This window comes from Bos indicus x Bos taurus, chromosome 20 (assembly GCF_003369695.1).
Source record: "Bos indicus x Bos taurus breed Angus x Brahman F1 hybrid chromosome 20, Bos_hybrid_MaternalHap_v2.0, whole genome shotgun sequence".
Taxonomy (NCBI): domain Eukaryota; kingdom Metazoa; phylum Chordata; class Mammalia; order Artiodactyla; family Bovidae; genus Bos; species Bos indicus x Bos taurus.
In genome coordinates this window covers 14,075,331-14,088,401 of record NC_040095.1, presented here as the reverse complement: position 1 = coordinate 14,088,401, position 13,071 = coordinate 14,075,331, and the positions used below count along the sequence as shown (strand labels likewise).

Genomic DNA, 13,071 nt, shown 5'->3' with positions numbered 1-13,071 from the left:
TAATTATGTTGAATTGGTTCATGATGTTTTTAAGGTCTACTATGCCCTTCCACTTTTCTGTATTATTCATCTTATTAATTTTTGAGAGTTTGATATTGAAACTCCAACTAAAAAAGTCTTAATTTATCTACTTAAAAAATAAGTTTGATATATAGTAGAAATATACACAACCTTGTTCTAAATTTTCCAAGTCTCTTATAAATGTGTTATCATACTTTCATAGTTTCATTTGCTATTCAGCTGTATAAAATCAAAATGTATTTTGACTTCAGTAATGTATTTTGCTGTATTTCTTAGTGGCACAAAATAAATCACTTATGAACGAATTTGTGTTGTAGAAACAAGGCTGTAAAAACACAGACTATAATACAAGCTTATAGCATAGTTTTTCTAGATTTCTATTGAACAAATGGAAATTAAAATTATCCTACAAGTCAACTCACCACTGAGGAGTGGTGAGTACAGAAAATATAGTTAAAATAATAGGTCTAGTATGTAGAAAGTGCTCAATAAATGTTAGCAGCAGCTATAACTATTACTACTACTGTTGCTGCTGGTACTACTGGTATTGCTATTGGTACAAGTCCTGTTACTGCTGCTACTACTTTTGTTGCTGAAAGATAGAAACTAAATGAGCTCTAATGCAGAATCTGAGGTATACTCAACATCTATCAGTCCCTACTTTTTTTGCTTGCTTGTTGTTCAGTCACCAAGTCATGTCTGGCTCCTTGAGACCCCATGGACTGCAGCATGCCAAGCTTCCCTGTCCTTCACCATCTCCCAGAGTTTGCCCAGGTTCATATTCATTGAATTGGTGATGCCATCCAACCATCTCGTCCTCTGTTGTCCTCTTCTCTTTCTGTCTTCAGTCTTTTGCAGCATCAGGGTCTTTTCTGATGAGTCAGCTCTTTGCATCAGATGGCCAAAGTATTGGAGCTTCAGCTTCACATCAATCCTTCTAATGCATGTTCAGGGTTGATTTCCTTTAAGCTTGACTGGTTTGATCTCTTGCTATTGAAGGGATTCTCAAGACTCTTCTCCAGCACCACAGTTTGAAAGCATCAATTCTTTGGCATTCAACCTTCTTTATGGTCCAACTCTCTTATCTGTACATGACTACTGGAAAGACCATTATTGTTTAGTCGCTAAGTCATGTCTAACTCTTTTGCGATTCCAGGAACTGTACCCCTCCAGGCTCCTCTGCCCATGGGATTTCCCAGGCAAGTATAGTGCCATTTCCTTCTCCAGGAGATCTTCCCGAATCAGGGATCAAACTTGAGTTTCCTGCTTGGCAGACAGATTCTATACCACTAAGCCACCAGGGAAAGACCATAGCCTTGAGTATACGGACTTTTGTTGGCAAAGTGATGCCTTTACTTTTTAATACACTGTCTAGGTTTGTCAGAGTTTTCCTTCCAAGAAGCAACCATCTTCTAAGTTCATGGCTACAGTCACCATCCACAGTGATTTTAGAGCCCAAGAAGAGGAAATCTGTCACTGCTTCCACCTTTTCTCCTTCTATTTGCCATGAAGTGATGGGACTGGATGCCAGGATCTTAGTTTTTTTAATATTGAGTTTTAAGCCAGCTTTTTCACTCCTCTCTTTCACCTTCATCAAGAGGCTCTTTAGTTCCTCTTCACTTTCTGCCATTAAAGTGGTATCATCTGCATATCTGAGGTTGTTGATATTTTTCCTGGCAATTTTGACTCCAGCTTGTAACTCAACCAGCCTGGCATTCAGCATAAGGTGCTCTGCATATAAGTTAAATAGACAGGATGACAATATGCAGCTTTGTTGTACTCCTTTCTCAATTTTGAACCAGTCAGTCATTCCATGTTTGGTTCTAACTGTTGTTCTTGACCCACATACAGGTTTCTCAGGAGACAAGTAAGATGGTCTCGTATTATCATCTCTTAAAGAGTTTTCACAGTTTGTTATGGTCCACACAGTCAAAGGCTTTAGTGTAGTCAATGAAGAAGAAGCAGATGTTTTTCTGGAATTCCCTTTCTCTATGATCCTGTGAATGTTTGTTATTTGATCTCTGGCTCCTGTCTCTTTTCTAAACAGAATTCTAATTTTTTCTCAGGAATCTACTTCTCAGAGAAGATGACTCTAACCCCATTTTAAGGACTTATCTGGATTAGCTGAAACCAGTATGGTAATATCGTTCCTTTTGCTTGTGACTGGGTTAAGGGTGGGCATGTGGCGTCTTGACCAACAAAACATGAAGGAAGTCTGCTGAAGAAGCAGGGAAGAAGCTTTGGTAAAAACTTGTCATATACTTAAGACAGACACATGGGAGTACTTTATCTGTTCTCTTCCTCTGAATATTGTCAGGGAAAAGTACCTTAGTTGTTCCGTTGCTCCCTTTTTGATGCTTTTCAGTTTCCTTTAAAAAAATATGACCTTAGGATATTTTCCTTACTATCTGGTCAGCTCTTTGCTGATTTTAAAATGTTAAAAAAAAATCTTATTCAGCAATCTAAAAAAATTTTTCTGTCACAGTAATGTCATTACCAAAAACAGAAGTTTCACATTTGTTTCTAAAATGAACTAAGATTGATTTGATTAAAGAATTTTATACATACTATTTATAGTCTTTTTTATTGTTTTTTTTTTAATATTATATTTACAATGCTTTAGCTATAGAGCAAAGTGACTCAGTTATATATATCTGTATACATACTTCAGATTCTTTTTCATTATAGGTTATTACAAGATATTGAATATAATCTTCTGTTCTATACAGTAGGTCCTTCAAAACAAAAATAGACTCAACAGACATAGAAAAAAAAACTTAAGGTTAGCAAAAGAAGAAGGGAGAAGGATAAATTAGAAATTTGGGAATAACAAATACAATCTTCTTTATAATAATTAGTTTTCTACTGCAAAGCTAGACTAGCTTTGTGCTGTCCAATACAGCTGTCACTAGCCACATGTGGCTATTTAAATTAAATTAATTAAACTTAAAGATTCTGTTCTTCTGTTGCACTAGATGAATTTCAAGTGCTCAACAGCTAATTTGACTATGCATTGGACAGTGCATATATAGAATATTTCCATCATTGAGGAACATTCTCTTGGACAGTGCTGGGCTAGATTATGTGTCTAGAAAGTTTAAATTTTCATGTATTAGATTAAATTTTAAAAGGCTCCAGCTTGTACAATTTATGCTCAGATAGCTTTATTAACTTGGATAGCATGAAAATAAATTTTGGTGTGGTAATTTAATTGTCTCAAATTCTGAACTAGTAGAGACAAGGTTAATTAAAAAACATTATTTGCATATCCATGATATATATATATATATATATGTGTGAGTGTGTTTGTTAAATATATTTCCTTAACATTTGCTGAAAGCTGAACCAGAAGACAAAGATACTAAAAGAAATGTCAAGTGACCAATAGTAAGCTTTATAAAAAATCTGAGCATATAAAATATGGGTAAAATGAAACAAGCTTGGCATGTGTGTCTGGTGTGTCTTTATCTGTTTTTTTATTACCTACCATACATTATTCATATTATATAGCACTTGTGTTATTAGGCCCAAAATGTGGGCCCACCTCTACAACTATATAACAGAAATAGATGGGGATTGAGAGGTGGGTTTGGCTTTCACACTCCTACCTAACACAGTCTAATATACAGTAGGACTCCCTTCTTCTCACGCATAAAACCTCTATTTCCCGAGATTTATGTTATTCATCCAAATCACTATTTGGTTTCATCATTGATTTTTACTAACCTCATGATGACCATTTCCTGTCATTGGTTAAAGAGCTTCATACCTACTTCACAGTTTCACTATATGCTCCAAGTCCTAATGTCACCCACATAGAAGACTCCCCAAACTCCCTACCCTTAACAGTCCTTGAACTCCTTGACCTCCATTCAACATTGAGCATGCACTCTCATGACCACACTCTAGATCTGACCTCAATGAGAACAGTCTCACTTCTCACATCTTAAATTCAAATATTAATACATTCCATTCTTGGATCCCCTGACTTCCTATCTCTTTTACCCTGTTTATCCTGCAACCCTGGTTCTTTAATTTTTATGGATTTTTCAAAGTTAGCTATCTAATTTTCTCCTTGCTTGCCCTCTTTATAGGCTCCATTGTCATTCCCTAGTGTACCATGCATGGCTCACCAGTATCCTCAAATTTTCTTGATTTGTTTGCTGTTATGTTGTAGTCTCACCTTTCTCTAACCCATTTTCATCTAAAGCATAAATCTGAGACTAAATTTTAACCTGCACTTAATTTTATTTGTGCCTAGAAAGCTCTCAATGTCTCTTCCTTCTTTTCTTTTCCAATTTGCCCTTCAGGTATTTAGCTTCCTATAGGAAGAAATCCTTAACTCCCTAATTAGGCTATGTGCCAATTCCACATGTTTTTATAGTATTCCATACTTATTCTATCATATCACTTGTCACCCTGCCTTGTGATTTTCTGTGACTTCCTAAGAAATGATAAAATCCTTGAAGGCATAGACTCTCTCACTCTAGCACTGTCTGATAAAAGTAGGCACTCAATTACTTGTTAATTAATGCTGGAAATTTAATACAATCATTGTAATTGAAGCTACATCTAATTATTAAGTTGAAGCTACATGTATTATTAAAAATAAATTAATAGAACTAAATATCATAAGCTATAAATAAGAGTGTGTTAGCAACAATATGAGGAGAAATAGAGTAGGGTAAGGAAGATTAGGAATCCCAGGGTTGTAGGGAGAAGGGAGGGTTGCAATTTTAAATTCAGTATTCAGATTAGGCCTCACTGAGAAGATGATCAGTTGAGTAAAGGTGAGGTAAGGGAGTTGGTGATGTAGATATCTGGGTTGGAAGAGTATAAAAGGCAAAGAGAACAGCCAGTGCAAAAGCCCTAAGGTGGGAGCATGCCTGGCATATACAAGGAGGGAGACCGTGTGCCTGCAGCAGGGTGAATAAAGAGGAAAACAGTAAAAGATGAGTTCAGAGAAGTAACAGAAGGCCAGACTGTGCAGGCCTTGCAGACCTCTGTATGAGTTTGGATTTAAGTAAAACAGAGAGCCACTGAAAAGTGTTGAGTAAAATACACTGAAACTCTGCCTCTTATATTGAGCACTGTAGGGAGCAAGAGTAATATCAGGAAACTCACTGAAAAAGCTATTTAGAATAATCCAGGGAAAGATAGGGGACAACTTCCCTGATGGTTCAGTGGTAAAGAATCCACTTGCAATGCAGGAGACACAGGAAACACAGAAGAGCATATGAATGAGGAATAGTGTGGGAATGTGGGTAATAGTCTTATGATATGATAACAAATTAAAAGCTGTGGTTTTTAGATGGGAGAAAGGAAGGAGTAATAAGATATAATGTCTGGGTATGGACTTCCCTGGTGGCACAGTGGGAAAGAATCCACCTGCAATGCAGGAGATACAACAGACGCAGGTTCGATCCCTGGGTGGGGAAGATCCTCTGGAGCAGGAAATGGAAACCCACTCCCGTTTTCTTGCCTGGAGAATCCCATGGACAGAGGAGCCTAGTGGGCTACAGTCCATAGGGTCACAGAGAGTTGGACACGACCGAGCAATTAACACACACTAGTAAGATATAACGGAGAAGACAATGGCACCCCACTCCAGTACTCTTGCCTGGAAAATCCCATGGACGGAGGAGCCTGGTAGGCTGTAGTTCATGGGGTCGCTAAGAGTCGGACATGACTGAGCGACTTCACTTTCACTTTTCACTTTCCTGCATTGGAGAAGGAAATGGCAACCCACTCCAGTGTTCTTGCCTGGAGAATCCCAGGGACGGGGGAGCCTGGTGGGCTGCCGTCTATGGGGTCTCACAGAGTTGGACACGACTGAAGTGACTTAGCAGTAGCAGTAGCAATAAGATATAAAGAAGACAGTCAATTCACTTCCAGGCCCAGTCATTCATGGGCTAGGGGAGAAAACACAAGTCCTTAACTTTAGAGGCCTGCAAAGGAAGCAGTATCTTCAGAGGAAAGCCAGTTTCCATTAGAACAATAAGGTAAAAGGAAAGAAAATTCAGAGACTTCAAGATATAAGGGATTGTGCCGATGATGAATCACGAGTTTCTGGGGGCACAGAAGAGTTTCAGTGGTTGGGAAGGGATAGGAAACAGCAGGGATATGCAAAGATTTATGGAATTGAATGGAAAGATATGAGGAATGATGTGGAAGTCTGGGACTTCTTGAAGTGGCAAACATAAAATGGAATAAAGGCCATAATAAGATTAATCCTTATTTCTTGAACTCAAGAAAGATAATGGTGGCAAGGTTGTGAGTAATGACGGGCTAGGAAGTTCAGGGTGTGTGTGTCTCTGTCTTGATTCCTTTTCAGGACAGCATATTTGTTCCTAGTGCTGGAGCTTCCTCTGACTCTTGTCGATGGAATTGATGGGCCTGAAAGGCTGGTCCCATCCAATTTCAAAAATTCATGTGACCCTCACACACATGGATTTCTGATCAAACTAGCTCACAGTTTAAAAAGTTTCCCTGCTCTAGGGGAAATGTAAGCTAACTTTTCATAGCAGAATTTGGTTTTACTTACATCTGTGTTGCAGGAGCGATACCGTTTCCTTTCCCCAAGGCAATATTTTCCACCTCCTGAAGGTCTGAAAACACATTTTGTTTAACACGTGAATATAATATATCCAACCACATAAAGAGTACATAAATTGTTTGATGAAAACATATTGACATTTAAGAAAATAAAAGATTTGTCATTTTATTAGTTATTAAAATAATAATCATGGTGATAGCAATCATGATTATGGTTGTTAAAAATTAAGACAATTTACTATGAGTAATTTTATAAGGCTATTAATTGTGATGATACATACATTCTTAAGAAAATGTGATTAAATCAATGTACTTTCTAATTAACATAGTAAACAGGTATTCAGTTCAACACAATGAGTTTAAAAATCATTTATAATGAAAAGCCATTTTAATCATATTCAACAAAACACATAATCTGATACTGTATGTTTATCAAGTAGGAAGTGGAAAGTTTGTTTTTATAGACTAGGAATAAGGAGAAGACACTAAATAACTTTCTGGAAATAGCTTCAGTTCAGAGTATATAATGCAGAAATAAATTTCTATCTCATTTCAAATATTACATAAAGTTTAAAAGAATTAAATCTAAACATCAGATAGGCTTGTATTATATAGATACTTTACAGTACATTCAATTAGGGTGTTAAATACTTGTTTTACATAAATTAATTTCTGGAGTATTTAACATTAGAGAAAGTCATATGCTATTATTTTGGCATGTAATATTTGAATGGAAAAAACTAACTTGTTGTTTCAAAAGTGGTCCAAGTCATTCTCTTAAGTATTTTGGTATATTATTTATTACCATAGGGTTTTACACTTTTGGTTATTAAATTACAGTAGCTTGGAGCTGAACTTAATTATTCTGTACTTGTTTTAAAAAGATCAAGTCTCAAGTATAATTTTGGTTCACTGGTAACTATTATCAATTTATTACATTATCAATTATCTCATTGATATTAATTACAAATGAGATAATTAGAGTTACACTTTGAATATATTTTGAATGCCAGTGAATGCTGACTTCAAACAAGGGAAAAAAATGGCCCAGCCTGAGCCAGGATGGGAGAAATGGGTTGGTCAGAGAAAAACAAGGCAGTGGGAATAGTGGTGGCACTGCTGTTTATGAGTGGGTGACAGTGAGCTCTGTTTAACAGAATGAAAAAACAGAAGTAATACAAAGGGAAACAATTTCAAACTGAAAAAGAAGAAAGAAGAAGACACATTTAGAGGGAGGAACCAAAGACAGGGTTACCAAGTTAAAATAGGAAAAAATTAAAATAGACCATTTTTTTACCCCAGCAGGGGGAAAAAGCAGAGGTGATATTGTAACATCATTTTGCACCAAATAATTGTCAACAAAGAAGGTCCTTAACCTGAGTTCTAGACAAAAATGGGAGCACTTGACATGAAGCAGCTAAGGAGCAGTTTAGTCTCTGGTAGGACACAAAAGACCAAGTAGAGAAATCATCCACCTGTAATGGGCACTGGTGGGAGGGAGAAGCAATACAGCTTAGCAAGGAATAAGGATGGGCTGGCTTTATGCCAGGAGGACTCTGGCTAGAGAAAGAGTGGTGGGAGAGGAGCAGTCTGACCTGCATAAAACAGTCATGAGGAGAAAAGTGGTGGCAGTTCCGGAAGATGATTAATGGGGGCATGTGAATGGAAACTATTTTAACACATGGGCAGTATTCTTTTCATTGTGATTTGTGATGCGAATCAAGGCATTTCAACCCTTGAAGTGCTCTCATTGGTCTTTTTAATACTAATGTAGCAGTAATAATTTTATGTGACATGTGAAAAGACCTTAGGTTTCCTGGGAATAATGGTAATGTAGCTAAGACCAGACCTGGTTTCATCCATAATTCAGTAGTTTTTGGAGGAGGAAATCTATCTGATTATTACTAGATGAAAAGTCTGGCTGTACCTGGGATAGATACACAATGCTTTTCTTTTCTTTTTAGTTACATAGTAAGGTGAAAAGAAGAAAAAGAAAGTCTGTCTAACAAGGCTCCTCCACTTTCCTGTGCCTATTGCTTGTTCTGAAGAAAGCACTTGGCTCACTGGAGAAACGTTTTTACAGATAACATGTGAAACCACAGCTTTGAATCATTTCCAACTGTGTCTTTTTGTTGGCTCCGGCTTACTTTAGCTACTTACGCTGGACTGTCACAGTGTCTTAGGGATGAGGAGACGCCTCCCCCGCAGGTCCTGCTGCACTCTCCCCATAGTGACCAGGGACCCCAGCCCCCATCTATGCTCTGGGGCCAAGTGCCAAAAGGAACACAATCTCCCTGATAACACCACTGCAAGATTTCACAGAAAACACAGAATTAGCTTTTAGGCAGACAGGGCTACCAGGATAGAAATAAAAATACATAAGGGTCAGGCAATGACCAATTACAGGCATTAGCATTCTCCCCATAGATAACAGACTGAGAGTTCTTTAACTGTGTTTAGACATTAGTAAAGGTGCATGTGATTTGCAAATTAGCTAAGCAATGATTTATAAATCTCTAACAAATACCAGGCATCTAAAAAACTTGACTTTACTTCTTTTTTTCCTTCTTTCTCCTCCTCCAGACTTTTGGTGTTTTCTCATTATAGAGACCTCAAAAGCCTTTTTTAGATATTTTAGTATTATAACATTTTTTTCTTTATATTCCACTATTATTAGACTCATGGAATGATAACGCAATATGGAAAGTTCCCCAGTAAGGAATTTTTATGATGGTAATTGCTTTCTCTTAAAAAAAAAAAAAAGGCCGATTGAGGCTACAATAGTAAAAGAATGTGTTGTGGCATTTCATCTACATGAGTACTGCAGACATAATAAAAGTAATGCCAAGACACTAGGGACAGGGTACAAAAAAACCCTTATATACACTGACTAGCCATGTGTATAGCCCTTACATGAACATGTGTATTGGAATTCTTCTCAGCTTTACTCTCTGCAATAAACCACACATAGTGCACATAAGTAGAAAGCCAGGAATAATTTATCGAGATGCAGACATCACATAATCAGCTCATAACTCTAACGTGATAAATCTTATTTGCAGAATATGGTAAAAATGAAAGCCGTTTTTAAAAAAGCCAAGCACTACGCAAGGCTTTTATTAGCGCATTTTTCTGAATTATCAAAATTTGATGAACCACGATGATGCCTGGAGAAGGAAATGGCAACCCACTCCAGTATTCTTGCCTAGAGAATCCCATGGACAGAGGAGCCTGGTGGGCTACTGTTCATCGGGTCACAAAGAGTTGGACACGACTAAGTGACTAAGCAGCATGCTGATGTTATGAAAGTTCTTTGTTTATATGATGAATAACAATAGTGAATATTATCAGAGTTGAGTAACTGTCAGCAATGTTAGATTGTTAAATAAAAATTCAACTTTATATTAAAATGTAAAGGGTTTATGACATGTCATATTTTAAAAGTAATCAATTTATTATATTAATTCTATATATCCAGAATTATTTCACTTTCACCATTTGTACTGCTATCACTCTAGACCAAACTGGCAAATGGAATAGCTTGTTACCTGGGCCCCCTGCCTTACTTTGTTCTATCTATCAGAGAGCTCTTTTAAAACATACTGTGGTATCATGTTACTGTTTTCCTCAAAAGACTGTAATGGTTTCCTCTTCCCCTATGGTCAACAGTGACCTTTGTGACCTAGCCCCTGCCTCCCTCTCCAGCCTCATTCTCTTTCTGGTACAGAATGCTTCAGACACACACTGGCTTTCTTTCTGTTCCGCAATACACTAAACTTGTTCTCTGCTCAGGGTACTTGGATTTGCTGGTCCTCCTAGAAATACTCTTCTGATTCCTTCTATTGTAGTCTTCTCATCATTTGGTCTCAGATCAAATGTCATTCAAAGAGGGGGGCCATCTTTCCTTGACCACTCTTATTATGAAGTGGCTGTACCTCACTATCCCTGCCGCCCTCCCCTCCTCCTACTCCAGCATGTACAGAGATTACATCTTCCTGTTTTAGTCCCCTTTACCACTCATTTAAATTACCCATGGCAGAAGATGAGATGGGTTAGACAGCATCACTGATTCAATGGACATGAACTTGAGCAAAATCCGGGAGATAGTGAAGGACAGGGAAGCGTGGCATGCTACAGTCCATGGAGTTGCAAAGAGTCAGACACGACTTAGCCACTAACAGCAATAACTTATTTTTCAAAATATTTTTTTTATTACTTTTATTGTTTCCTCTCTTTGGTATACAAAAGCCTTAAGAGCCTCATGTGGCTATTCAAATTTAAATTAATTAAAATTGAAAATTCAGTTCCTGAGACCCCTTCTAGGACTCCATAGCCACATGTGTCTAGTGGCTATGATACTTGACAGAGTGGATACAGAACATTCCTATCATCACAAAATGTTCTAACTGAAAATGCTGAATGTCTAGAATAGTGCCCAGTGGATATTTAACAAAACATTGTTGAATGAATACATTAGTTAAATTATTGAATTCTGTGTCCCATTTTGGTTACTATATGTTAAGAAGGAACTGGAGATACTGGAGAGTAAAGAAAGTCAAATTCATCTTTGCGTCTTTGGTAGTTGGCATTCAGAGAATGTTTCAGTAATTGTAATAACATAAAGACTTTTTAAGAAAACTGCAAAGGAATTATCATTTGTCCGCAAAAAATTAGGCAAGAGGAAGTTAAAATTTGGTTGACTATGTAAGGCCAAACATTCTGATCCTAAATTGAATAAATGTTAAAGTAGTGCCTTAAAAAAGATAAAAGAGTTTTGGGCAATTAAAAGGTATTATGAAGAGAAAAAAACCATCTGTCTAAAATGATGAAGCAGAGGTAGTTGGCTGAACCGATAATACAGTACCGACTCTGGAAGCAGGGCTGCTAATTATGTACATGTGAGAGGGAGAATGTTCAAGGTGCCAGCATATGATTTACCTAAGTGATCTTGAAGACCAACCAGTTGGTATAATGGTATATCAATTGTGTCAGATCTTCATCTATATAAAAATCATATATATAAAAAGAACATCTATATAAAAAGAACAGTGAACCAAATATCCTCTGGTTTTACATTTTTGGTATTACAAATGTTATTGCAAGTAGCTACGTGTAACAATATTTATGCACCATCTATTTTCCTATGAGAGTAACTGAGTAATGTAGTATTAACCAGCAATTACTGTTCTTCCCCCCTGCAGTTTGGAAGGACTGATGCTGAAGCTGAAACCCCAATATTTTGGCCACCTGATGTGAATAACTTGACTCATTTGAAAAGACCTTGATGCTGGGACTGATTGAAGGTGGGAGGAGAAGGGGACGAAAGAGGATGAGATGGGTGGATGACATCACCAACTCAATAGACATGAGCTTGAGTAAGCTCCGGGAGTTCGTGATGGACAGGGAAGTCTGGCGTACTGTAGTCCATGGGGTCACAAAGAGTCGGACATGACAGAGTGACTGAACTGACTGAACACTTAAAAATTCCAAATATTAAAATTTGCGTATTTTTTAAGTCAGAAACTTAGCATTACTGATTTCAAATAAGAATAAAATTTGATTTTACATTTATCTTATATAATCACAGAGCTGCACTTAAAGCTCAAAGAGATTTTAGAATTTATGTGGTCTAAGCACTTCGTTTTTTTATATGAGGCAACTAGATCTTAAGAAGGCTGACTTGCCCAAGATCACTTACTGAGAAAAAAGGATTTGCTGTCCAAATACATATAAAAAATGTAGGGAAAAATCAATTGGAAGTGTAGGACTATATATCCGAAGACATTAAAGAATATGCTAATATATTTTATTGAACTGTTTTTACTACATAAAATACAAAATAACAGTAGAGATTTTTTAAAAATTCAATTAGCTGCAAGTATATATATATATACATATACATGTTTTTTCATACCTCCTTGAATATTCTTATAATTAGTACAGGAAAACATTCCACTTTGTGCATTTTTTAGGGCATGAAATTGTGAAGGCCACAAAACACTGAAAGATGTAGGTTCTAAAGTATTAAATAATACTGTTTTACATGTTTTTTAGATGCACACAAAATACAGCACGGGGAAAGAAATCACATAAATTCTCCTGTTTTCCTCTTAAAATGTACACTTAAGGTACAAGATAAATACAAATATTCAGTTTGTAAAATGTTGCTCAGTTCTTACCATTAATTAATATATACACAGCAGTATTCTGTAAGTGTTTTGCTAAAACCCTTTATCATGAAAATTCATGCTATTGATTATATCTATTCTACAGAGTCATAACATAATAGACAATTATATCATAAAGTTAAATAACATAAATTAATGGGCAAAGAATGAAGAATTCATAATAATAATGTAAGTATCAGCCATTTAGCAGTTGACAAGAGACTAGTGTCTAGTTTAATAATTAATTCACAACTTAGTCTTCAGTCAGTGTGTTGATTTTAGTCGCTCAGTCATGTCAGATTCTTTGCTACCCCATGGACTGTAGCCC

At 36.6% G+C, this 13,071-nt stretch overlaps 1 protein-coding gene across 1 annotated transcript in view; it reads right to left on the bottom strand.

Moving 5' to 3' along the window:
• ADAMTS6 (ADAM metallopeptidase with thrombospondin type 1 motif 6) overlaps positions 1-13,071 on the bottom strand; it is a 278,064-nt gene that overhangs the window by 95,760 nt on the left and 169,233 nt on the right. Inside the window, exons 12-13 of the mRNA XM_027520428.1 lie at positions 8,737-8,882; positions 6,566-6,629 (exon numbers count right to left, since the gene is read on the bottom strand). Coding sequence (XP_027376229.1) covers positions 6,566-6,629; positions 8,737-8,882 — 210 coding nt within the window. The remainder of the gene's footprint in view (positions 1-6,565; positions 6,630-8,736; positions 8,883-13,071) is intronic.